At 53.7% G+C, this 25,928-nt stretch overlaps 4 protein-coding genes across 9 annotated transcripts in view; 2 read left to right on the plus strand and 2 right to left on the minus strand.

The window, feature by feature from the left end:
* Positions 1-55: 55 nt before the first annotated feature.
* Htra2 (HtrA serine peptidase 2) lies at positions 56-3,202 on the plus strand. Of its 2 annotated transcripts, none has more exons than XM_021627853.2 (8): positions 56-721; positions 823-1,027; positions 1,113-1,307; positions 1,535-1,567; positions 1,777-1,882; positions 2,037-2,106; positions 2,648-2,743; positions 2,841-3,202. In XM_021627853.2, the coding sequence occupies exons 1-8, from the start codon at positions 210-212 to the stop codon at positions 3,004-3,006; spliced, it is 1,383 nt and encodes a 460-aa protein (XP_021483528.1). In that variant the 5' UTR covers positions 56-209; the 3' UTR covers positions 3,007-3,202. The 2 variants fall into 2 exon arrangements, with proteins under 2 accessions (XP_021483528.1, XP_060239483.1); XM_060383500.1 differs by having other exon boundaries at positions 2,648-2,762; positions 2,841-2,976.
* Loxl3 (lysyl oxidase like 3) lies at positions 3,143-18,998 on the minus strand. Of its 5 annotated transcripts, none has more exons than XM_060383495.1 (17): positions 18,863-18,998; positions 18,306-18,368; positions 16,848-17,194; positions 15,056-15,219; positions 13,242-13,456; positions 9,378-9,434; positions 8,710-8,769; positions 6,317-6,536; positions 5,791-5,971; positions 5,525-5,679; positions 5,156-5,323; positions 4,858-5,020; positions 4,458-4,701; positions 4,241-4,356; positions 4,031-4,167; positions 3,810-3,921; positions 3,143-3,660 (listed from the first exon to the last, which is right to left on the minus strand). In XM_060383495.1, the coding sequence occupies exons 3-17, from the start codon at positions 17,164-17,166 to the stop codon at positions 3,587-3,589; spliced, it is 2,385 nt and encodes a 794-aa protein (XP_060239478.1). In that variant the 5' UTR covers positions 17,167-17,194; positions 18,306-18,368; positions 18,863-18,998; the 3' UTR covers positions 3,143-3,586. The 5 variants fall into 5 exon arrangements, with proteins under 5 accessions (XP_060239478.1, XP_060239479.1, XP_021483539.1 ...); XM_060383496.1 differs by having other exon boundaries at positions 16,848-17,221; XM_021627864.2 differs by lacking the exon at positions 9,378-9,434.
* Positions 18,999-19,084: 86 nt separating this feature from the next.
* On the plus strand, positions 19,085-21,737 carry Dok1 (docking protein 1). The gene is made up of 5 exons (XM_021627852.2): positions 19,085-19,237; positions 19,561-19,860; positions 20,005-20,098; positions 20,210-20,394; positions 20,550-21,737. The coding sequence occupies exons 1-5, from the start codon at positions 19,178-19,180 to the stop codon at positions 21,363-21,365; spliced, it is 1,455 nt and encodes a 484-aa protein (XP_021483527.1). The 5' UTR covers positions 19,085-19,177; the 3' UTR covers positions 21,366-21,737.
* Positions 21,733-25,928, minus strand: part of M1ap (meiosis 1 associated protein) — a 58,536-nt gene continuing 54,340 nt past the window's right edge. The window contains exons 8-9 of the mRNA XM_060383501.1: positions 24,067-24,207; positions 21,733-22,868 (exon numbers count right to left, since the gene is read on the minus strand). Coding sequence (XP_060239484.1) covers positions 22,710-22,868; positions 24,067-24,207 — 300 coding nt within the window. The 3' untranslated portion in view covers positions 21,733-22,709. The remainder of the gene's footprint in view (positions 22,869-24,066; positions 24,208-25,928) is intronic.

Genomic DNA, 25,928 nt, shown 5'->3' on the forward strand with positions numbered 1-25,928 from the left:
TGTGTGTGTGTGTGTGCGTGTGTGTGTGTGTGTGTGTGTGTGTGTGTTTGTGTGTGAGAGACGCCTGAGAGAGCGCGTCCTGAAGGGACTACACTTCCCGGCATGCACTGAACAGATACCGGCGTACCTCGCTTCTCCCAGTCTGCTTGCTGCGCTCTAGAGCACCGCCTCTGAGAAGGGCGGGCGAGGACAGTGCCGAGGCGGAGCTGATGGCTGCGCTGAAGGCGGGGCGGGGTGCAGGCTGGAGCCTTCGGGCTTGGCGGGCTTTGGGGGGCATCTTCTGGGGGAAAGGCCCCCTGTTCACCCCTGACCTCTGGGCTCTGCTGACGTCAGGAACTCGAACTCCTGACCCTCAGGCCCGGTTGACTTCTGGGACCCCCAGTCTCCCGGCCCGGGTGCCTGTGGGGGTCCTTGCATCACGGGCATGTCTGACGTCTGGGACCCCGGATCCCTGGGAAGGACCGACTGTGGGGACTGCCGGCGCCAGTGCCCAGCAGGCCTGCAGAAGCCTCGGAGCCCGTCGGCGCGAATGGCTGGCGGTGGCGGTGGGAGCAGGGGGTGCAGCGCTGCTGCTGTTGTGGGGCTGGGGGCGGGGTCCTCCCTCGGTGCTGGCCGCAGTTCCTGCTCCGCCACCCTCGTCTCCCCGGAGCCAGTACAATTTCATCGCTGATGTGGTGGAGAAGACAGCCCCAGCTGTGGTCTATATCGAGATCCTGGACCGGTAATGGAGAAGCTGGCCGGGAGGTGTTGAAACACCTGCCGTAAGGCAAGCGAGCAGATGGGGTGGAAGCTGCAGTGTAATCGTGCTCTCCCCCATCCCAGGCACCCTTTCTCCGGCCGTGAAGTCCCCATCTCAAACGGCTCGGGGTTCGTAGTGGCTTCAGATGGGCTCATCGTTACCAACGCCCACGTGGTGGCCGATCGGCGGCGAGTGAGAGTGAGGCTGCGTAGCGGAGACACCTACGAGGCCGTGGTCACAGCTGTGGACCCCGCGGCGGACATTGCCACGCTGAGGATTCAAACCAAGGTGGGATGCGGTAGGCCAGGTCTGACGGCCTCTGTTAACTCGCTCCTTCTTAAAATGACCGGTTTGGTGTCTTCGTCTCCCTTAGGAGCCTCTCCCCACACTGCCCCTCGGCCGCTCTGCCGATGTCCGGCAAGGGGAGTTTGTTGTTGCCATGGGAAGTCCCTTTGCACTGCAGAACACCATCACATCTGGCATTGTCAGCTCTGCTCAGCGTCCAGCCAGGGACCTGGGACTTCCTCAGACCAACGTGGAATACATTCAGACTGATGCAGCCATAGATGTGCGTCCTGATGGGAGAGAAATTAGGAGCTAGGTTGGAATTGGGGAGGGCAGCTGTCTGGCGTGGGCACCAACTGACTTGTGGGCTGCAAAATACAGCCACTGTAGTTCATGGGCTGAGAATGGAATTGGAAGAATCTCCCTACACCCTGTTTTGGCTAGTTATAAAATTCCCAGAGGCATAGAATCCCAGATCTCTTTGATGTTTTCTTTCATCTTACCCCACAGTTTGGAAATTCTGGTGGTCCCCTGGTTAACCTGGTAAGTGCCATGTTCTCCTAAGAATCCAGTGTGCGAAGGGTGGTTTTTTCCCTCTCTCTCTCTGATTCAAGGACTTTTAGTTAAGTTTCTGTAGTCTCTTGATCATCTCCTCGTATCCAGCCAGACCCCTGCCCCCAAGTCCTCTTGTTCAGGTGCCCCACCCTCTGCCATCTGTGTGGGCTAGGGGACAGGGGGCTGTGTCCCTGCAGGATGGGGAGGTGATTGGAGTGAACACCATGAAGGTGACAGCTGGAATCTCCTTTGCCATCCCTTCTGATCGCCTTAGGGAGTTTCTGCATCGCGGGGAAAAGAAAAGTGAGCCTGTTTTACAGGGAAAGGGTTTCCTTTCTAATGGAGGATGGGGCATAGGGGAGGGGCACTCATTGGGACTTGGTGTAGAGGGTTTACTGGTAGGAGGGGAGGGAAAGAAGGATGTAAAGGGGTGGGCTTATTTGTCCTCTTCTTACAGATTCCTGGTTTGGAATCAGTGGGTCCCAGCGCCGCTACATAGGGGTGATGATGCTGACTCTGACTCCCAGGTATGTTTGGGGTCATGACATATGGGACCACCAGTGTGCTCAGTGGTAGACAGCTGGACTCTCTTCTTGGGTTTTGCTCTCATGTCTGTCTTTATCTAAGATGAGCTGTTGACTGCTTTCACAGAGCTGTTCCCTCTCATCATAACTTTCTCATTCTACTGCATCTTGTACCCTTTCACCTGATTGTATCCTGTTAACTTCTGTGATTTAAAGCTTTCGTTGATCTAGCATTGAAGAACTATTTCCACCTGTCTCTAATTAGCCTTCTAGACTCTGCTTGTCATTTCTCCAGGACTGCTTTGATTTTCTACTTTTGTGTCTTAACACCACTATTTTGTATAGGTGATAGGAGCTACCCACCCTTCTAGGTCCTTTCCTTATAGTAGAATTCCAGAATGGCAGAAGTGTAGTTGATTTAACAGTGTGTATCATTTGGATTAGCTATCTTTTTTATGTGTATATCTAAGCTCTGGAAGGTAGAAGTGAACTATCAAGAAGGAGAGAGCCAGTGTGTAGCTAACAGTGGTCTGTGCCCTTTCAGCATCCTTGCTGAACTACAGCTCCGAGAGCCAAGCTTTCCTGATGTTCAGCATGGTGTCCTCATCCATAAAGTTATCCTGGGCTCCCCCGCACACAGGTGATGGAGAACTAGCCCTGTGAGTGGTGTGGTGTGGTGTGCATGGATCCCTGAACCCAGCAGTCTACTCCTTCCTCACCCTGTCCATCCTCCACAGGGCTGGTCTGCGGCCTGGTGATGTGGTCTTGGCCATTGGGGAGCGTATGGTACAAAATGCTGAAGATGTGTATGAGGCCGTTCGAACCCAGTCACAGCTGGCAGTGCGGATCCGGCGGGGATCAGAAACACTGACCTTGTATGTGACCCCTGAGGTCACAGAATAACTGGACTAGCAAGACTACTAAACTCTGGCTGATTTCCTCCTTGCCTTCTTAGCCTAGGCTCTACGTGTACCTGGGCAGAGGACTCAATGGACCTATGGAGGGCAGGTCCCTCTAACCACTGGCACAAGTCCTGGGCTCTGAAGAACACATTTTATATAAAATAAAATTATACCTAGCAACATGTTACAGTCAAAAATAGGGGGCTGGGTCTTTTTTCCCCACCAAAAGGCTAGAGGTAACGTGGTACTTAGGAGAACTGAGACTGTGGGAGCTGACCCTCCTGACATCCCTAATCAAGGGAATGAGCTGCTCCTCTCCTGTGGGGCAGTTCTTTGTGGTGTGTTCTGTGTTGCTGGGTCTGTTCGCTGATTCTCCATGCTTGGCCAAAGGTTATGACAGCTGACCCTGTAAGGGAGGCACCAACTTCTCTAAAACAGTTCATCACTCATAGAGCACAGATGGATGACTGTAGTGGGCCTGCTGACATCAGGGGTTCTTGTGATATGCTCCTGAGGTAATGGCAGCCTCAGACCCCTGCCATTGGGGGCCAGTGGTGGTTTGCAGAGAGGGTGGTTGCATTTCAGACGATCTGGTTGCTGGTCTGGCCAGGGTAGCGCTCAAACCTCCTGTTGGCTTCTTCACTGAAGGCATCACCTGCAGAGTAGACAGGCACTGTGAGGGGCTCTCCCTGCACAGACGCAGGAGCACATGGCCGTCATAGGGAATGGTGGGGAGACACAGCAAGCACTTAGGGAAATGAGAGCTGCTCCCTCCTGTCCTCCACTTAACCCCCCATCACTCACCAATGTGGCAGTTGTGCACCCAGATACGATGTCCGTCATACTTGCAGTTGCATTTCATTGCATTGTTGGTAAAGTCACTCTCTGCTACCTCAAAATTTGGGTTGATCACCACCTGTGAATTAGGAAGAAAGCTGGTGTCACCCAGCTGCACTCCTCCAGGTCAAAGGTGCCATCACCACCCACAACCCCAATATCTGAAAGCCCAGGCAGATGTGAGGCACCTGGAGAATGTAGTTTCCTGGTTTCACATCTGTGATGTCAATCCACTGACAGTCAATATCATGCCTGTAGAGATCCCAGCATCCCACGGTGATGCCCTGCTCTCCAAAGTTGGCACACTCGTACCTCTTTGAGACATCTAAAGGGAATATTATATGTCAGTGAAGGGCAAGGCTGTGCCTCGGCTTAAGTCCACTCTGGCCCCAACTCACCCTCCTGACACTCAGTGTCTTCTAGACAGAAACTAGCTTTGTGGCCCTCAGCCACCTTCGTGCCGTTGGGGGTCAGGATATCATAGTGAGTGAAGATGTCCATACTGTGGTAATGCCTGTGGGACAAGGGAACTTGTGATTCTTTCCCAGATTCCAGCAGGCTTGTCACATCCCCTACAGCCTTGCCTTTTTCTTTGGCCCCCTTCTGCCCTCTCACCCATGGCACTCATGCCACACCCAGGAATGGCGCCCAGCCTTGGGCCTAAAGTCAGCTCTTCCTAGGTTGTGGATCTGGGAAGAGAATCTGAGCAGACGCCGGTGGCCATAAGGCCAGTTGGCTGAGCGGGCGGAGCTAGCCAGGCAGTTCTCTTCAGCAGCACAGTATAACATGTGCAGTGGCCGGTCTTCGATATAAGCGGTCTCCTGTACCAATGCCGAATGCAGCAGCAGATCCGAAGCAGCTGCATGAGGAAAGAGTGATGGGAGTTACCACTGAGGGTGCATCTCTCACCTTATGGGAGACTGGGTTCTCTCGTGGTCAAGGAGAGCCCTGCAGGTCATAGCACATCGCCCTCCAAATGAGAGCCTTGCTTCTCTAGCTCATACTACCCACTCACTTTCAGAACAGATGACTCCTGCAGTGAAGCGGGTTCCCGTCCTCTTGCAGCTGATGTGGGTGCTATGATGGGCACATTGGTTCAGGGACAGCTCAGACCCTGTGCAACGCACTCCGCTCATCACCACTTCAGTTACATTCCCTGAGTCCCAATACCAGGTCTCCTGAGGATGTAGGCAGGTGTTTTGGTGACAGATCGTAGGTTGCAGTTCATAGGGCCAGAGGACTTGTTTTCACAGTCCTTTGCCCAGAGAGACTTTGGTGGCAACAGCTTCAGTTCCCTCCTCTCTTTCACTTACCTGTAGGCCGTGGTTAGCGTAGCCCAGACCAAGTTGTCTACAGGCCACCATGGCCTCCAGTGTCCCCCAGTCGTCCCCACAGATGAGGCCCCAGCGAAGGTGCCCAGGTGCCCCTATTTGCACTTGGACTCGCCCTTCATAACGGCTTCGGCCCCCGCTGAGTCGGATCTGTAGGAGTATAGAGTGGAAGAGGTATAGAGGGGAACTTTGAGAATGGTCTCCAGCAGGGAGCGGTGACAGGGCCGCAAGTGGCATGGTCCTGTAGGAGCTGTAGGGTGTCCGGGCCTGGGGTAAAGGGCTGGATGCAGCTACACTGTGTTTGGAGGCCAGGCCTGGGTAGAAAGACCCAAAACAGAATGTATGACTGACCTTAGTCTCCACCCCAGTATAGGGGAGGTTGCATCGGACACCTGCATCTTGGCTATGGGAACAGTCTTCAGCTGTGATGTTCTTGGAGGGGCACTTCCAAAGGGAGGGTTCCTGGCCAGAACACCGAACTTCACTCAGGTGGATAGCACCCATGCCTAGGGTCAGAAGTCAAGGCTGAGGAGGCGGCAACTAGACCCTCACTGCCCAGAGGATCCCATATCTCCCCAAGGAATGTATCCCTAGTTGTGAACATCCTCGCCCCTCACCCTGCCCCATGCGGGCACCGCTCAGGGCCTCTCGAGCAGTGCCAAAGCCCAGCTCTCGACACACCACACTGGCTGCCTGCAGGTCCCACTTTTGGTCACAGACTGTTCCCCATGTGCCAGCCTTCAGGACTTCCACTCGGCCCTCTCCCGGGTGGGCACCACCCTTTAGGCGTACACGGGCCTGTAGAAGAAAGACATGCCCAGAGTGAATGGAAACATTGGCTTGGGGAGGGCTACGGAGCCCACGTTACTGATGAGGTTTTTAGGATAGTGGGTGGCATCGGGTCTGTGGCGCAGCCACTGGAAGGCTCCCTATCCTCAAAGGTCAAGGCTGTGCTTAGTGAGTAGAGGCTAGGCTAGGGAGTTCCCACCTGGGTGAGACAAGGCCAAATTCACTGTCTTGGGCTAGGATGTGGAGCTGAATGGTAGGTTTGCTGTGTGTGTGTGTGTGTGTGTGTGTGTGTGTGTGTGGCCTGGGGTTCAATCCCCAGTACTGCAGAATGAAAACATCTATTGTCTCACATACCTCCCCCTGCAGCTTAGACTGCTGGTGCTTCTTCTGACCAGTGGCGGTGGAGTAGAGAGGGCCCAGCACACAGCTCACCACTGCAGGGCTTCCCCCAGAGCACCTGGTAGTGTCATTGGCACGATAGAACTCCAGCGAACAAAGGGAGAGGTGGGCTTCTGTGCCCACACAGGCTACGCTGTGCAGGCCAAAGGAGTGTTGCTTCTTTTGGGCCAGCATCCTATGGGGACAGGAGTGAGGTGCAGTAGGGTGAGGCCACGTCCTTGACCCCCCCGCTCCACAGCCGTCTGTCACTTCACCTCCTCTCCACCCCCAATCGCTCACGGCTGCTTATTCCTCTTCTTCCTCTTCTCCGTTTTCCTTGGGGGAAGGCAGGGGTGCCTAGTATGTAGACAAAGGGCTTTGGCTGCCCAGTCAGGGTCTGTGAGGGTCTTTCTGCAGCAGAACCCTAGGGCCTGGGTGGCCAGGTTTGACAGCAATCTTGTTCTTTTGTGTTGTTTTTTGAGACAGGGTTTCTCTGTGTAGCCTTGGCTGTCCTAGAACTAGCTTTGTAGACCAGGCTGGCCTTGAACTCACAGAGATCTGCTGCCTCTGCCTCCTCCTGGAGTGCTGGGATTAAAGATGTGCGCCACCATCCAACTGCAACCTTGTTCTTAAGGACCTAAAGGAAGGCAGAGGCCGAGGCCAGGGCAGCCACGCAAATCTAATGGGAAGCCAAGATCCAAAGGGAAGCCAGAATAGATGGCTCTGAAGGAGTGGCTGACACAGACAAAACTGACCTGAATAGCCAGTGAGCAGACCCTTCTATTATGCTCTAACCGAACAACCCAAATGACACTGAGCCAGGATGCAAGGTACTGAGGAAGTCTGCATCTAAATAGCTTCTTAGGGGCCAGCGGGGCTTCCAGGTTAGAAGCCATGTCATAATATGTCAGACAGGTATGGCCATAGACTAGAAGATGGCAGTAGGAAGAACTAGCAGTGACTCTGTCTGGAACGAAGACAAATGCAAGACAGACAAAAGTTGGAGGGACTAAGCCTGGGGAGGTCGCACATGCCTGTAATTCTAGCAGTTGAGGAGGCAGAGGTGGGCAGATCTCTGAGCGTTAGAGGCCAGCCTATTCTACAAGGCGAGTCCAGGACAGTCAAGTCTGGCTACACAGAGAAACCCTGTCTGGAAAAAAAAAAAGTACTTTCAGTATCCTGTTTGGCTGAAAATCAAAGTCAGACCATCCCAGGAAGAGACCCATAACTTCTAAATTCTCTTATATTTGTGGCTGTGAGCCTAGCCTTTAATGGCTGAGACATTTCTACAGCCCCTTCTAAATTCTCTTACCCACTTCTGTAATCAATAAAAAGTGGCAGTGCATGCTTTAATGTGAGGGATCAGGGAAGGAACCAAAGGATGGTTATGTTGGGCAAAGACAACCCAAACCGAAGAGCTTGTACTCATCAAGTTCTGAGCTCTACGACAGCTCCCGGGGACAGAAGCCCACAACAAGTGAGCCATACTCTGGGGGTGAGGTGGGGAACATTGGAACTTGGTGGGGAGAGGAGGTGACAATGGAAGGAGGCCTTCTTCAGGCCTCAGAGGTCATCAGGCAAGTTTTAGTGGTGCTGCCTGCCTTTTAAAGACAAGCTGCATGGAAGAGTTGGAAATGTCCTACTTTCTTGAATTCTGAGGGAGCCCAGAAAGAAAATACATTAACTCGATGCCTAACTATGAAGAGGCAGCCAGGTGGGGGCTGTGCTTCTTAAGCCCTCCCTAGAAAGGTTCCCTAGGCCACCCTCCACACCAGGTAAACCAGTAATGTTTACTTAAAACAAAAACCAGTCTGAGTGTCAGTTTATGCACATGACTGTAGGAGCTGAGGAAGCCAGAAGGGGGCATCAGCACCACACCCTCTGGAGCTGAAGTTAAAGGCAGTTAGTTGTGACTTGCCTAATGCGGGTACTGGGAATTCAGGTCAGGTTCCCTGGAAGAGCAGTACATACTCTTAGAACCATTGAGCCATCTCTTCATCCCCTAGTAATATTTACTTAAAAAATGGAAATTAGAAGCACTCATCAAATAAAGCAGGACACATCTCTTGGGCACAGGGTGATCTTGTGGGGAAAGGCAGGTGCAAGACCGAAGTGTTAGATTGCCTGTTGGAAGGGAGATAGCCACACGGGGTAAGAAACAGAAGTCTGTGACTAACAGTCTCCAGAGACTCACATCACAGTGACTTCCTTCCATTTCTGGAGAGACCTGGAAGGTGTTTGTCACTGCTGCCACTCCACCTCTCCTCAGCTCCATCAGTCCAACAGGCCCGCCTTAGACCCTTTCCTGGTCGCAGCCCTGTCCCCGTCCACCCTGCTTCCTCTCTGATTCCAACCCCAACTTCATTTACCTCTTGCTTGGCCCCCTGCCCACTTGGGGCTTGTGTTTGACTTTAAACTTGTTGGTTGGTCTGCAAAAAGGAGAAAGATGTTGGTAGAGAAGGTGGTTGAGGATGTGGCCCAGGCAAAGTGAAGCATTCTGCTTTTAGGAGGACCCATTTGTTCACAGTATGGGGAGAGCAACTGCATTCCCTGCACACAAAGACTGTGGAATGCCACAGGAGGGCACACACTTAGCAACTCCTGATGCTCACTGGAGTTAGTGCTACTAAAGGCAAATCAGTGATGGAAATCCAGGTGAGGGAGAGGAGAGGAGGTCAGCTGAAGGCCAAGGGAGAAGAGAGTGGAAATGTTCCTGGACCAAGAGAGATGAGCTGGGAGTGGGGATGGGTGGGGAGAAGGGGAAAGCAGGGGCTGAAGCTGCAGTGGTAGTCCTTTTGGGAGCAGAAGAAGGACGTGTCCCCTCAGCTGTTGCTACATTCTTCTCCCATTCCCTAAGGTCAAAGCTCACCCACTCCCATGCTTGCCTCCCATTCTTCCCTGGAGCAGCCATTATCCAACTACATTCCTAGTCCATAGGCTTGGGTTCTGGGATGGACATGGATAGGTTTCCATCCATCCATCCACCTCCTGAGGCCTCAGGGGCTAACAGGAGGTCCCGGGGCTCTTGCCCCTTTACCTTCCAAGGGACTTGGGGCGTCGGGCCGAGGCTTTGGCCGCTCGCTTCCTCAACTTTCTGTGATGATAAGACAAGGTCAAATCAGGACTGGTGTAGCACCAAGTGGAAAAGACCAGTGTAGCCAGAACCAGGGACAAGATCCCTTTTCTAATAGTCAGAGAGCTTCCAAAGGCAGGGTGTGATGTCATAAGCTACTCCCAAGGCCCCATAGGCCCTCCAGACATGAAAGGTGGGTGGGTCCTAGTCCTGACCTTCAGAAATTAGATCAAGACAGATGAGGAATGACCTCCATTGGGATGTGGAGGTCAGAGAGGTAGCTTGAATCAGCCCCAGGAAGGCTGGTGTGTGTGTGTGTGTGCTTCTTTGGTGGTCTCTCCGAGGTTGGCCCTGGCCTGGGACTGCTGGACCAGGGCCTGAGGACTATATATCTGAGGACACTGGCTTGGTTCACCTGGGGAGTCTTCCTCCTACCCAAGTCCAATCCCACATGCCTGGTCATTCACAAGCTGAGCTCATCTCCCAAACATTCTCGTAGGGAAGGAAATATTTTAAATTGGCTTCAAATTTTATTTACTGGAGCAGGCGAGATGGTGCACACCTGTAACCCCAGGGAGGCAGAGGCAGGCAGATCTCTGTGAGTTCAAGGCCAACCTGGTCTACAAAGCAAATCCAAGAGAGCCAATAATACACAGAGAAACCCTGTCTTGAAAAAAGTAAAAAAAGAAAAAAATATAAATACAAAACTGGGCATGGTGATGCACACCTGTAATTTAACAAAAACTTTGGCTTTATTACTTCCCATATAAATACCCTAAGATGATCTCTGACCTACCCCCCCCACGCACACACAATCTTTAAGGGAAGAAAAAAGAGAAAAGAGCAAAGCAATCCAAAGAATAATCAGTGGCTGCCAACATGGCTTAGTAGGTAAAAGGTCATTAAAACCCGGCAATTTGAGTTTGATCCCAGAAATCCAGTGTGAAAGGAGACAACTGACTCTTGGGAGTTGTTCTTGGCCTCCCACATGCCCTGCAGTGTACACACAGACACACACACACACACCAACACACGTACACATGAACACAATAATAATAAGATAAAGCAATTCAAAGTCAAAGTAATGATTAGAAATGTGAATTAAATGGCACATCTCAGCTGGGCATGGTGATGCAGGCCCATAACCCCAGACTGGAGAGATGGAGGCAGAAGGATCAGGAGTTCAAGGTCAGCCAGGGATACATGAGATGTGGTCTCAAACAACAAAACAAAAAACACCTCTGAGGGCAGGTGAAATGACTCAGCACAAAAAGGAGCTCAAGACTCAGAACCTGAGTTCAATTCCTGGGACTCACGTGGGAGAGATGGAAACCCTCTGACTTCCATCTGTTCCCAGTGGCATGCAAAAGAAATAGTGTAAGAAAATTAAAACAACAAGAAAACAAAACCTCTGCTCAAATCCCTCCAACGGAGCAAAGCCCTGTCTCCCACGCGACCCTCCTTGATCTAGGGCACCTGTTCTTCCCTGCCACCTCCTCTGTCACGGCCTACCACGTCCTCATCTGTTCACTCAGCTCCAGCCACACTGATGTGAAGACGAGCGTGACTTCCCTACCCCCACCTCTTTGTAATCCCCTCCTCACCTACATGTCTGCAGCTGTGCCCTCACCTCCCTTACGTCCGTCCTCCAGCAGCGTCTACTCAAAGCCGGCTTCCCTCTCCACCCCTACTTCATGACCCCTTCCTCACCCCTGAGGCAGGCAAGCAGGGGACAGTTAGCACACTGGGGCTCTAGTTGTCAGCTACCTGTGCACATCCCCTTTCTCAACAAAGCTCTTAGCATCTTGGGACCCTCACCTGCATCTGGCCGTGTGCACCTATCTCTAAACAAAGCAATTGGGTAACTCTGGCATACAGCTGACTGGCAACTCTTAGTAACTCCCTTTTTGGAGCAAATACATCCTGAAACATATCAGGAACTGGAGCAGTGAACCTGCCCAGCCTAGCCAGATTTGGGAGTCAGTGAGGTAAGGGAAACTATATTCTCGAGTATACTTTTAGGGTAAAGTCCCAACCTACCATCTTATACTCACGCATGATTGGGCGTACATATGGTTAAAATGAGACGCATCTTGGGAAAAGACATGAGCACTAAACAAAGGCTTCTATAACCCAAGCCTGCCGATAGAGGCAGGAAACAGCCCACGGTTCGTGCCTTAACAACCAGCGTCTTGCCCTGGACCCCCAAAGCCAGCCCTGGGCAGGTGTCCTCTAGCCCTCTAGCTCGGGTAGCCTGTTGCGCCCCTGCAGCCTATGTGCTCCATGCTTCCACATCACCTTTGGTAAAATCCTTTCCTACTGTGCTCTTTCAATTCTTTGAGTAAGATGCCATGACCCTTGTTCTAATAGAGGCCATGGTAACACTGCCATCCTTCTGTTTTATTAGTTTGCTTTTATCTGGTTGCCCCTGGTTCCCAGAGGAAGAATAATTGTGTTCACTGTGGAATTACCAAAGTCTGCAGTAGGAGCCAGCACACAGTGGGGCATCAAGTAAATGTTGGATGAGTGACTCTCTGGGACTTGGTTCATCCCATACCCCTTTTTTGGAGAAGCTTGTGCTTAAAACCTACAACTCTTTTAGAGGCTGGTGTTTGGATTCTGAATGACAGCCTGAGCTTGGTGGAAGGAACACAGCCTGAGATGGATGACACTAAAGGCGCTACTGCACACAGCTACTGCGAAATGGTGCCGGACTGCAGACGGCTCAATTGTATTCCTTTCAGATGTGTTTGGGCACCACAGCAAAGAACATTCCAGCAAAAATGGAAAAGAGTGGATGTTAGAGAGTGTATTGATTTTAGAAAGAAAGTTTTCTTATTCTACAGATAAATGCTACTCGAGAGTTGCTAAATGAAAAGTTTGTGAGCATTTAAGGAAAACATATGGCAATTCTTAGAGATCTAAAATTACTGAAATAAGAAAATTACACACAAACCACTATGACAGCCCTCTGTGGAGGGTTCCTAAATTTGGAGGCTGCAGACAGCTGTGAACACAGCCTATCTGGATTTTTGCAAGACTTAACAAACAAACAAACAAACAAACAAACAAAACCTCCCATAATTTTAGTATAGATGAATTTTAGTAAGAATGAAATATTGGCTACATTATAGCCGTGTACTGCCCAACGTATATTCAGGCAGCTTTATCCATATTAGAGACAAGACCTGAAATGGTGTTCTGTCTCAATGCAAGGAAATGCCGCCTTTCCTCAAAGACGGGCACTTCCACAAAATCCTGTCCCATCGGACCACATCTTGCGCAGTGTGCTCAATGGAGTCATCTAACTGGCAAGAAGCCTGCCTACAAGAGAAAGAGGAGCTCTAAGAAAGCGAGCTTTCGGTCCTGCAAAACAGGGGGCAGATCTCCAAGTATCCTCCCGACTAGCCCAGGCTGTTTATCCGAACTACCAAACGAGATGCTCCAGGAAGGAAGCCGCCCGCCCGTCGCACGGAACCGTGCCCGGGGAACGCGGGCCGGCCACAACCTCTGAGGCCGCGGCGCAGCCTCGCAGACACCCGCAGGCACCGCCTCCGTCAGGCGGCCGCGCCCTCAGTGAACTCTGAACTTCGGAGGCCCCGGGGCCCAGGCGCCAGAAACCCGCCTGCCGACCGCTGGCGTCACTCCCGCGCACGCGCATTTCCCAGCTTGCCTCCTGTTTGCAGAGCTGAGGAGGAAAGCCTTCGAGGTCCCACATGGTCTCCCGATGCCTGCGTCACAGCGGTCGCCTCACACCCCCGCCCCTAGACCCGGGCTCCCCGCAGCGCCTTCGCCTCCTCCACGGCCTGCACCCACCCCGGCCCGCACCTGTAGAAGGCCACGTTGACTCTCTTTTCTCCAGGGAAGCCCAGCATGCCGCAGACCACGTGGCTGTTGTGGGCGCTCCAGCCTCGGTCACACACTTGCGACCAGCCCTCGGGAAGCCGGACCTCCACCAGGCCCTCGGTCACAGGCAGCGGCCGCCTGCCCCACTCGACGGCGGGCCGGAGCCGCACCTCCTCCACCCGCAGCTGCTGCTCCACCTGAGGGAGGAGCAGGAGAGAGTCACAGCCGTGCGGCCCCACAGGAACCCCGTCCGTCTGGGAAGCCCGTCAGCGGCGGGACCGGGGCGGGCGAGGGCGATGCCAGCCCGGCTGCCCGGCTGGCGAGGTGACCCAGACTGGTGTGTGACAGTGCAGAATATGCTACCGCAGGCGCCCGAGGCTCTGAGCGAGGGAAGCTGTAAGTGCGCGCTCAGGAAGAGGAGAAAGATGCTGGAGAAGAGGGACGGGGCCAGGAGTGGAACTATAGAGGCTGTGCCAGGTGTAGTGGATACTTAAAATAATCGGATTGGGGGCTGGGGCTCTTCCAGAGGACCCACAAGGCAGCTCACAACCATCTGTACCTACAGACCCCTGGGACCCAGTGCCCTCTTCTGGCCTCTGTCTTCACTAGGTATGCATGGGGTCCTACACATACATGACTGCAAAACACCCACACACATTTTTAAAAGTTGGATGTTACAGTGCAGCACCTCATCTGCCCCCATCTTTCAAATTTCGTGGAATTCCACATTATCCTATAAAGACTTATGGGATCCCTTTATAATCTCTTCTAACCGCTTAACTCCACAGCCTTTTCAACTGTGTGTGGGGGGGTGTCTGTGTGGTGTGTGTGTCTGTGTGTGTCTGTGTGTGGTGTCTGTGTGGTGTGTGGTGTGTGTCTGTGTGTGGTGTCTGTGTGGTGTGTGGTGTGTGTCTGTGTGTGGTGTCTGTGTGGTGTATGTCTGTGTATGGTGTGTCTGTGTGGTGTGTGTGTGTGGTGCGTGTCGGTGTGTGTGTGTGGTGTCTGTGTGGTGTGTCTCTGTGTGGTGTATGTGTGGTGTGTGTGTCTGTGTGGTGTGTGTGTGGTGTGTATCTGTTTGTGTGTGTGTGTGTGTGTGGGTGGTGTGTGTCTGTTTGTGTCTGTCTGTGTGGTGTGTCTCTGTGTGGTGTATGTGTGGTGTGTGTGTCTGTGTGGTGTGTGTGTGGTGTATGTGTGGTGTGTGTGTGGTGTATGTGTGGTGTGTGTGTCTGTGTGGTGTGTGTGTGTCTGTGTGTGTGTGTGTGGTGTGTGTGTCTGTCTCTCTGTGTGTCTGTGTTGTGTCTGTCTCTGTGTGTGTGTGTGTGTCTGTCTCTGTGTGTGTGTGTCTGTGTGTGTGTGTGTCTGTGTAGTGTGTGTGTGGTGTGTCTGTGTGTGTGTGTGTCTGTCTCTGTGTGTGTGTCTCTGTATGTGTGTTTGTCTCTGTGTGTGTGTCTGTGTGGTGTGGGTGTCTGTGTGTGTTTGTCTCTGTGTGGTGTTTGTGTGTGTGTGTCTGTCTGTCTCTGTGTGTGTCTGTGTGGTGTGTGTGTGGTGTGTGTGGTGTGTGTGTGTGATGTGTCTGTCTGTGTGTGTGTCTGTGTGTGTGTTTGTCTCTGTGTGGTGTCTGTGTGAGTGTCTGTCTCTGTGTGTGTCTGTGTGGTGTGTGTGTGGTGTGTCTGTGTGTCTGTCTCTGTGTGTCTTTATGTCTGTGTGTGTGTGTCTGTGGTGTGTGTGTCTGTGTGTGTGTGTGTCTGTGTTGTGTCTGTGATGTGTCTGTCTGTGTGTCTGTGTGTACCGCAGACCTCAATGACGTTGGAGTCTGGGAAGCCAGGAAGCCGCTGGTCCTTGCAGATGACCCCGGCGTCCTCGTCGTGGGTACAGTCGCTGTTCCCCCAGCCCCGGGAGGCACACTCTGCCACACTTCCCTCAGTCCCACTGCAGCTCAGATTGTCCAGCCAGATCCTGCCTGTGGAGAGGAGAGGAGCAGACAGAGAAGCGCTTGAGGACGAAGGATGAGGGAGTGATGGGGCTGGAGGGGCAGCATGGTGGCCTCAGGCTGCCTCGAGGATAACCCTCCTTTTTTGATGAGAAAAGGATGGAGATGGGACAGGGGGCTCTGGAGGGGAGGAGGAAAGAGGGTCTAGGGTTGAACCAAGGTTAGGGTGGTCTGGGACACTGAAGAATTAATTAGGGTGAATTACCCTAGAATTAACATTTAAGTTCTCATCGATATCAATAAGGATCCATTCAATAATAGCCATAATTGAGTACTATGTGCCAAATGCTTTGCCACAGTATGTCCACACTTAATCTTTCTTAGGCTGGAGCAGCCAGAAGACCACTTATGTAAACAGACTGGCGCTCGGAAACATGACGTAACTTCCCTAAGAGTTGGACCTCTCACTGAGACTTGGGAATCTTAGATTCTTCCACTGATGTTCTCACCTCTGGCAGTCTCCTATATGCTTATGTTGCCTGCTGCCACAGAAACTCTATTTGTACTTTCTGGACCATAGTGAGTATCACTGACCACTCAAAACTGGAGGAGCCTCCTGAGAGGTATGTGTCCCATTGCCTCAGGCGCCTCACCTAGTCTGACAGAGCTTACCCTTCTGCCCATAAGCCACATAATGATCAGAAAGTCCTTTCCCTACCAGGTCTGATCCGGTCCTTTGATGTCACCCAGAAAACTCTTCAGCCACGACCGTCCGTCCTTCCCAAATTTGAACACAACCAGCATGTAATTACTAAGCGAGGCTTTTTTTGTTTGTTTGTTTCTGTGCCAAACTTTTGGTTTCTTTAGCTGTTCCTCCTGAAACGTGGCCTCTGAAAGTGCTTTCATCCCCCATTCTCCTCTCTCTCTTCTCCCCTCTCTCTGTTGCTGTCTGTCTGTCTGTGTCAGTCTCTCTGTCTCTCCCTTTCTCCTTCTTTCCCTTCTCTCTGGAAAACTGAGTTGTAGGGTGAGCACTCGACCTAGAAGCATTTCCACTTTCTACTGTCTGGCTCAAAGCGTGCTATCTCCAAATGACCCTTTACCTCAGGAGTGGTGGAGCTAGCGGGAGCAGGGGTCAGCGCAGGTTGTACGCCTCAGTCCCACTGTGGCTCTATACCGTCTGAGCTCTTTCAGCCTCAGAGGACTGTGCCCAGCCCTCACAGTCATACCTGCCCCAAAGGAGTTCCAGCTTGTCAGTTAGCTCTGGCCTGGGCCCTGGTTTTGTCAGCTACAGTACACGCCCCCTTCCAGCTATGGAACATGCAGACACCATTCACCTGCTCACACATTCTCATCAAGTCTGCGCCTGGGCCTTCAGGGCTCTCCAGCACTGGGCTGTCCTTTGGCATGGCTCTGCAGAATCTTACTTTGCAGAAGAGAACTTCTCAACCCCCTCATCATTGTGCGTATGGGACACTGGAGGCTCATGGGAAGGACTAGCTAGCTTCAGGTCACAGGGCCTGAAATTGCTGTTAGATGGTTTATTATCTGTGGGTTTGCTTAATTCTGTCCATTCTTGGTGCCCATGTCCCTCGGCTGTGGCACTCTCTCTGCACGTGGACTGCACTTAGGTAACAGGGCTGTCCCAGAGCATCGCTCACCTGTTCCTGGGCCGTATTTGGCACTATGGGTCCAACCTGTGGCTTCTGTGAAGCCCAGCTCCCGGCAGAGGACATGGGCAGCCTGCAGCGTGAAGTCATCATCACAGACAGTGCCCCATTCACCGGCTCGCTGTATCTCCACGCGGCCCTCATAAGGCTTTCTAGGAAAGCCAGCCAGCCGGAACCTCAGCCCCTGGCTTCCGGGCTTCTTCTCTGGGTTGGTAGGAGGGGATGGAGACCCCACACCGGAGCTGCACAGAAAGTGCAGCAGCAGCAGCAGTCCCCATGGGCAGCAATAGCACACACTGACAGCTCTCATGGCAGGCAGGGCCCTGGGGTGGGGGGCACTGAAGGACAGAGAGGAGAGGTCCACACTAAATGAGGGCAGGGGCACAAAGAAAACAGGCACAGCCTTAGAGACCTAGATGGGAGGTGAGGGAAGGAGACTTTCCCTTTTGCAGATAACAAGATGTATAGCTAGTTGTTCTGTTCCACAATGCTCTTCTCTAGTTTGGCCATCATTATCACCATTACCATCATCTCTGTTTCCTCTCATTCATGGGGTGGGTACTCTTGGTACAGACCAAGAGTCTGAGGATGGTCCAGATAAATAGGGATAAGGAGAAAAGACACACAGAGAGGACGACCCATCCAGACAGGATGTGAGAGGAAGAAAGACCGTGGGAACGAAGGGGGGAAACAGAAAGACACAGGGTAAGAGACAGTGAATATGGCCAGACATAGTATTGGAGAGTGACACAGAGACACAAAAACCACGAGGAGAGGGAATAACAGCCAAGGTGCAGGCACAGGAGAAACGACAGGACGACCTATGCAGTCAGACGGCACTGCAGGCAAGGGGAGCCTGTGAGCAGACCGGGGAATCTCTGAGCTATGAATGGGAGGACTATTAGCAGTTTCCTCTGGAAGCAGAAGCCCAGGCAGGAAGGGCTGAGGCTAACGGGAGTAGGGGACTCTTGTGCCTCCCTCCCTAGCACATGGGCTCACAGGGGCAGGGGGGCTCTAGGAGAGCTACGCTTCAAGCTGGGCAGGCTTTGGTGAGGGGTTGTCCAAGCTTCCTGGAACACCACTGTTTCTGTCACCGGGCAACCAGAAGCTGGGGCCGACTCCTCAGCTCAGGCCTTCTCTATCCAAGGCTGAAAACAGTCCTCCACAGCAAGGGGGCCCCTGAATTGCTTCCCCCAACTCAGACAAGACAGCTTTGTTCTGGGAGCCTTTGGCTTGGAAGCCCTGGTGTCCGGCAGCCTCCAAACGGCACCCTGAAACCTCCATCCCCAGTATCTGCTCAGCAAACCATTCTTGTGTTTCCTTCCTTTAGCAATAATAAAACTGTCAGTTGGTTGGCTTCCCGGACTTCATCCCAAATCAGCTTTTCCCCTGGTCACCATCCTCCCCATCCCCAGTTCCTCTTCCCCCTGGCCGGCAGTGACTCCCTACCTTCTACTAGGCAGCGCTCCAGAGGCTGGAAGCGGAGTCCTGGTCCTGGAGATTAGTTTAGGACTTTCAAAAAAAAAAAAAAAAAAAAAAGTTCGGCCAGGGGAGACTAGACCCCCCTTTCCTCCCCCCTCTTCGTTGGTCCCTCCCTCGTCCCCTAGAGCCCTCCCACATTCCGCTTTCTCCCTCCATTCCTGCCAGGCCAGTTCCCTCCTCTAGATCTTCCCCTCCCGCGTGGAGCAGGCTGCAGCCGCGCCACCCCCTCCCACCCCTCCCGGCTCAATGAAGCCTTCTTTTCCTGTAGGTTGGAGGCCCGGCGGCAGCCGCGTTCAGGATGCTGGACTTGAGAAAGGTCTCGGGACCGCAGGATGGCCCCTGTGGCGGCGGGAAGCTTTCCAGCCTCAAGCCATTCCTTCGCCTCCCCAGCGAGGCAGAGCGTCAACAATCCAACCTAACCCCGGGGCTGGGCCCTGGGAGCAAGTCCCTCAAGGGGAACTAATGTCCTGAGGTCTCCCTGGGTCGTTATGGCGCCCCGGGGTGCCTGAGGGTGATGTCACGACCTTCACTCTGATGTCACGGTAATCATATGACATCACTCTCGGCCTCTGCTCCCAGGCCCCGGGAGCCCTGGCTGGCAATCACGGCTTCCCTGAGTGGCGCCACTGTGCGCGCGGTGTGGTCAGGGGCCGGGTCGGCTATTCCGGGACCCGGAGTTCTTCCCGCCGGCTCCTCTTCCTCCCTCTCCCTCCCCACCCGGCCCCTCGGCCGCGGCGGGGGCCCGGGAGGGGCAGGCACGCCTCCGGCACCCTGCAGCCCCGCCCCGCCCCGCCCCCTGCCCTCAGTGCCAGGAAGCGCGGAAGGAGCCGCTTGGGGCCATGGACGGGGCTGTGATGGAGGGTCCGCTCTTTCTGCAGAGTCAGCGCTTCGGGACCAAGGTAGGGTGTGTGTGAGGGTCTGTGTGTGGCGCGGGGCGAGCGAAACCCCTCTGGACTGGGAGTGGGCGTCGGGGTCCCGAGAGAGGGAGACCGGGCCGGAAGCAGGTCCCGGCGCTGCGCGGGCCGCTGTAGAGCCCCAGAACGTTCCCTGCAAGTCCCGGGCCGTGCCCCCCTCGGTGCGGAGGTGGGGTGACATGGTTTCTGGGAAAGCGTCCCTGCCCGGGAAGTCCCAGACTCAGCGGCCTGCGTGGGTCGCTCCTTCCTCGTGGGGGCGCGTGCTGCCGCGCTCTCCCGCGCACTCCGCGCCTCTCGTTCTTTTCCAGAGGTGGAGAAAAACCTGGGCTGTGCTTTACCCAGCCAGTCCCCACGGCGTAGCGAGGCTGGAGTTCTTCGATCACAAGGGGTCGAGCTCGGGAGGCGGTCGGGGCGGCTCCCGCCGTCTGGACTGCAAGATGATTCGCCTGGCTGAGTGTGTGAGCGTGGTCCCCGTGTCCGTGGAGAGTCCCCCCGAGCCGGGCGCCGCTGCCTTCCGCCTGGACACCGCGCAGCGCTCGCACCTGCTGGCGGCGGACGCCCTGTCCAGCGCCGCCTGGGTGCAGACTTTATGCAGAAACGCCTTTCCGGTGAGGGGCTGGGGCTGAGCGGCCTTGGGCCTAGGGGTCGCTGAGAGCATCGGGCTATTACGGCGGCAGTGGACTGTCTGCAACTTGCCTGGACCCAAGGGAATTATTTATGAGCTCCCCTGGGCTCTTTTTTATTTTCTGCAGAAAGGCGGCTGGGCATTGGCCCAGACAGAGAACCCACCTAAGTTTTCTGCCCTGGAGATGCTGGAGAATTCGCTCTACAGCCCCACCTGGGAAGGTAGATGTCTGGCAGGCATGGAGTGAGGTGAAGGGGTGCTCTTGGGAGTTGGTGCTTGGATTCTACCGAGCCCCCTAACTTAACCTTCCCCTTTCTTTGTGTTCCTACCAGGATCCCAGTTCTGGGTAACCACGCAGAAGACTGAGGCTTCGGAACGCTGCGGCTTGCAAGGCTCCTATATACTGAGGGTGGAGGCTGAGAAGCTGACCCTGCTGACATTGGGGGCCCAGAGTCAGATCCTGGAGCCGCTCCTTTTCTGGCCCTACACTCTGTTGCGACGCTATGGCCGGGACAAGGTGCAGGGGCTTGTCAGGGAGGGCTACGGGGTCGGGTAGCTGTAGGTGAGCAGTTCCATTCGAAAGTGGTCCCGTCTCCGCAGATACGCTAACTTGGTCTGACCTGTGGCTCATCTCTTACGACAGCCCTAACTTGTTTCCCTCCATACCCTCAGGTCATGTTCTCTTTTGAAGCGGGTCGCCGCTGTCCCTCTGGCGCTGGAACCTTCACTTTCCAGACTGCACAGGGAAACGACATCTTTCAGGCAGTCGAGGCTGCCATCCAGCAGCAGAAAGCCCAAGGAAAGGTTGGACAGGGACAAGATATTCTCAGAACTGACTCCCACGAAGGGGAGACAGAGGGGAAGGTAGTTTCCGCTCCCACTTCCCAGGAGTCCCCAGGCAGCTGCCCAGCCCTGTACGCTGAGCCTTTAGACTCCTTGCGAATTCCTCCAGGCCCTTCTCAGGACTCAGTGTATTCAGACCCTTTGGGCAGCACCCCTGCTCAGACAGGGGAGGGGGTGCATTCAAAGAAACCTCTCTACTGGGACTTGTATGGACATGTGCAGGAGCAGTTGCTGAAAGCCAAGCTGACAGACTCCAAAGAGGACCCCATCTATGACGAACCTGAAGGCCTGGCCCCAGCCCCTCCCCGGGGCCTTTATGATCTGCCTCAGGAGCCTAAGGATGCATGGTGGTGCCAGGCTCGGCTGAAGGAAGAGGGCTATGAGCTCCCTTACAACCCTGCCACCGATGACTATGCCGTGCCACCTCCCCGCAGCTCCAGCTCGAAGCCTGTCCCTGCTCCCAAGCCACAGGGCTTGCTCCTTCCAGACCCTGGTGCCACAGGTGGCAGTGGCAGCAAAGGCCACGGCTCAGATACAGCTCTTTACAGCCAGGTCCAGAAGAGTGGGACCTCAGGGGGTTGGGACTGTGGGCTCGCTAGAGTAGGCAATGACAGGACTGGGGTCAAGTCAGAGGGCTCCACCTGAGACAGTTGCTGACAGGAATTCCATGGGGAGGTGGCACAAAAATCAAAGAAACCTGTTTTAACTTAACCACAGGAACCAGAGGGTGGGAGGGGCCTATGGTAAGAGCAGGGGACCAGAGGAGGCAAGGGATGACCAACCCCAGTAAGTCATAGGAAGTAGAACAGATGACAAGGCCAAGAGGTAGGCTCTGGGGAGGCTCAGCAGTGCTGAGGAACGGCTAGCTGGCCGACTGGGCCTGTGGAGTGGGCCCACTGGTCAGAGTGGGTGTGCTTTGGGGAGCCCACTATGGATCCTTGCTCTTGTATTGTTCTTTGCCAGGTGTATTTTTTAATTTATAAAACAGATCTCATTAAAGCCAGCTTGGGTTGAAAAGGTCTTTGTGTGTGAATAGACACAGCGGCAGCATGTTCTGGGTGCGTGTGGAGGGATCAAGAGAAGAACCAGATCTATGTTGGGGACCATGGAAGGAGGGAAGGGTCCAGGGAGGAAAGCCTACAGTGTGCTGACTCAGATCCGGCCTGGGTGGCCGCAGGCTCGCAAGGCTGGCCTCTAACTCGACTCTGGGTCAGTTGTCTGTTATCTGCTTAACTCTCCTCTGCTTTCTTTCCACCAAGTGTGAGAATTTATGTCTGCCTCCAAAGGCTGCTTGCAGGAAATGGGTACACCTCCCAAGCACCTACTATGATCTAACGTGTAGGGCAGGAAGGCACCTTACACATGGCAGCCATTTTTCCTGCGCTCCAAGGGGGCCGACAGGAAGGTAGGCAGGTGTGGGGAGAGGGGATGAGGAAGGGAGTAGGCTTCTTTCACAGCACCCACTCCCTCTGCTGGGCTACACAACAACACCCTGTCCCCTCAACATCCACAGAGGTTTGCCCAGTGCTCCTGTGTCTGAAGCTGAAGGAAACTACTGTGGGTGGTCTGGGCAAGGTCCCTTTCTAGACCAGGGTTCAAGTTCTAATGTCTTGATTTTTCTGAGCTGTGAAAGCTCATCCTTATCTTTGAGTTGCAGTTTTCCAGGGGTGACCTGGCCTCACCTACCTTCTCACACAGAGCTGCAGTAGAAGAAATTCTGGCCTAGGAATGCTCCCAACAATGGTAGAGGCTTACTGGGCGTTTAGTTATTTGTGTCAACACTATCAAATGATCCAGAAGAGAGTCCCTGCTAGACAAAAGACAGGCCTGGGTGTGCTCTGAGTTGGGCAGCAGCAGTTGTGGGAACTGAGGAAGGAGAGGCTGTTTCTTAGCCTGAGCTCACTCTCAGGTGCAGGCTGAGAGCCCTCAGGCAGCCATCCTGTGAGTGCCAGTGTAGGTGTGATATGGCCTTGCTCTGGCGCTGGGGACTTAGGTGTGAGAAGGGAACTCCTCCTCTGAATCAGAAGGCACGAAGTTTCCCGAGAAAGCTTTGCTGGCTGCTGAAGTCTTGGGAGCTCTACCTGGGGCTGAAGTCACTGGCAGGGGGACAATTGTGGCTCGAACTTTGTTGGTCTGCGGCTGCCCGGCCTGCAAAGAACAACCAGTCTTCTATGAAGACCAGACAGCTTCTGAGTTCCTGTCCCTGTCCCTGCCAGACTCTGGTCCCAGTTCCTTCCTAGTCTTCATTTCTGGAGTGACACCTGAAGGCCTAGGGCAGTGACAATCCCCTGGGATCCTCTCTAGCGTCATCTCTGTCAGCTTGCCTACCGTGCCCTCGTGGGCTCTGCTCCTATGCATGTGGTCATCGCTTCTACTTTTGGAGCTTAGAAACATCCTGCTGCAATTTTAGCTGAGGTGAAAATGTGCTCAGTTACAGAGAAATGGAGAAAAGGAACATCAAGCAAAGGAACCCTTAATGTGATAGACCAGGCACAGAGGCGCTTCATCTTCACTTTCCCTTCTGATCTCTCTTGCCTTTTTTTTTTGACAGATCTCACTGTAGCCTAGGATGGCCATGTTTATAGCAACCCTCCTGCTTCAGCTTTCTGAGTTCTAAATTATAAGTGTGAGCCACCATGTCTGGCTTTTGGTTTCGAGTTTTTTCTTCAGAACCCCATTCTGAAGTTACTAGCCCAGGTTGGCCTCTGTCTCCTTATCTGTACTCAATGCGATGCTTCCCTTGCTGGTGCTGTGAAGAGTGAGTGAATGAGAGCATCCAAGGTTCTTACTAGAAAGCCTGGCAAGCATCAGTCCTCTCCCTTTCCTTAGGCGGTTCTTGTCCCGCCTCCCTGTCAGCCCTTTCTTTCAAGGAGCAGGCTGTGGTTGTAGTTCCAGTGCAGGCCGGTTTGCTTAATAAGACAGCAGGGTGGTAGATGACTAAGAGCTATAACCACCACAATTAGAATACCTAAGCCTCAGGATATGATGGCATGAGCCATGTTCCTCCACCACCACCCCCCGCACCCCCCACACGCTCAGGAGGCTCTGGCAGGCAGAGAACGAGCTCAGTCTGGGCTACACCGCGACATCACGAGACCTGCCTGAGGAAAACAAAACCAGAACCAAAAGCAAAACCGACTAACCAAACGGCCACACTTCATGTGACTGCCTCAGCAGGTTCTTTTTCCGCTCTCAGCTTGGTTTTTCCCTCTACCTGTGGTGGAGTGGGGAGTGAGCTGCTCTCTTGGGTCCTCTGCTGTTGGGGGGTGGATGTGAAGGGCTCCCTTGGAGTCAGGGCACAAAGAGGATGGGAGGCTACAGGGAAGGTGGGGACAGAGAGCTGTACCTTTCTAAGGCTGCGGCTCTCCCAGCTTGCGTAGGGCCGTCCCTGAGGCTTGGCGTAGGTGCTGGTCAGATGTGAATACAGGTGGCTCCCAAATTGCAGTGGGTTGTAGGTGGGCCCCAGCTCCAGGCTGTCCAGTGTACTCTGGGGAGCAGAGGAGGCAACTTATTCAGGGAACTCAAGGTCGAGTGTGTAAGAGACTGGAGGAGGGTGAGGATGCTGAGACAGATGAGTCCCACTGGTGCTCTGGCCCAGGAGAGTGGGCTTGTGTCGGTGAGGGGACAGAAGTAGGTGGAACCTCTGGTGGTGAGAGACTCTGAAGCCCCTAATGCGAGTTCCAGGAAGTGTCACTGGGTTCTGGGAGAAACCAGAACTCCACAAGGGGTTCCCTGTGGAGGGGTTAGGGAAGGTGTGTCTCAGGTTACAGGGTGGGGTAGGGGTGCTCCTGTCCTCAAGACAAGTACAGGGAGTACCCAGCCCCAGGTGAGCGAACATAAACGGAGGACATTGGAGCACAGCATTCCTGAGTAGTTAGGTTTTCCGGCCACAACATCCTGTGCCAGGAACCGCTGGCCCTGAAGTGAGACCCACCGAGGAAGCCATGGCACTCCTGCCCGCCTCTTTGCATTGCCATGGCTTCCAAGCAGCAAGCACAATCCCAGGCTCTGTCCTTTCTGCTCCTCGGCCAGCCAGCAGTTGAAGGTGGCTCCCCTTCTCCCAGTCCAGAGCCTCCCCTCCCACCCCAACCTGAGGGGTGGGGCAGGGGAGGAAAGTCAGAATCTAGACAGAGAGAAGGAGGGGTGGGAGAACAAGGAGGGAGGGGGTGTTCTGCCCCCAAGGCCTGCTGGCTTCTCTGCATCTGAGTTTCTACTCCTTTTCTTTTCCCCAGCAGAGGCCCAGAGCATAGGCATGCACATAACATTACAGGGGCATAGGGTCACACAGAGGTGCTCAGGTGGAGCCACACGCATGCTGCCATATGTCTAGAGGTTTGGCACACATACTAGAACACCATAATGGACACGAAAATCCACCCACATCTTCCCATTGGCCATCTCCCTTATTGTCCATCATTTCTTTGTTCCTCTGCCTCTCATTGCCTCCTCTGACCCCTTTCTCCCTACGGTACTCATCTCTTCTGTGCAACCTCATGGTCTCTGTTCCAAGGTAGAAGTGCAGGTGAGGAGCGGGTCATGATAGCAGGCTGTTGCAAAGAGCTTCAGACCAAACTAAACAAATCAAATGTAACCATCTGGACCTGGACCTGGTCTGCCTGTGTGGACCTCCTCCCTGCCTGCTGTCAGCTTTTCCTTCAGGACACGTGGCCTTTTTTTCTTCACAGCTAGTTACTTGTTGACATTCATTAAAATTGGTTTTCAGGGGTATATGAATGTGTGAACGTGCAAATACTTATGCACGTTCTTCTCTAAGATGGCTGGCACTAATTCCCAGTTGTTCACCTATGACAAGACCTATTTGTCTTTCAGCTCTTCCTTCACAAACCTTACTTCCCTCAAACCAGCCTTGCTTCTCGCTTGGTTTTCGCGCTGCTGCCTTAGTCAGACCTCCCACCTCATTTTCTATTTTTGCTTCTATCTCTGATGGCCACAACACACCTCGGCTGTTCACTGGCCCATTTTTTATCCCTCACCACTTTCTCAAGCGCCGTTCTTTTTTTCTCATGGTATAGTGGTTTAAATGAGATTCACCACCACAACCTCTTTTGCATACTTAGTGTCCAGCTGGTGAATACTTTGGAAAGATTAGGAGGTATGCCCTTGTGGAGGAGTGTCACTGGGCGTGGGTTTTGAAGTTTCAAAAGCCCACATCAGGTCCAGTGTCTCTCAGCTTGCTGCCTGAAGATC

The sequence above is a fragment of the Meriones unguiculatus genome, chromosome 5 (assembly GCF_030254825.1).
Source record: "Meriones unguiculatus strain TT.TT164.6M chromosome 5, Bangor_MerUng_6.1, whole genome shotgun sequence".
Classification (NCBI taxonomy): domain Eukaryota; kingdom Metazoa; phylum Chordata; class Mammalia; order Rodentia; family Muridae; genus Meriones; species Meriones unguiculatus.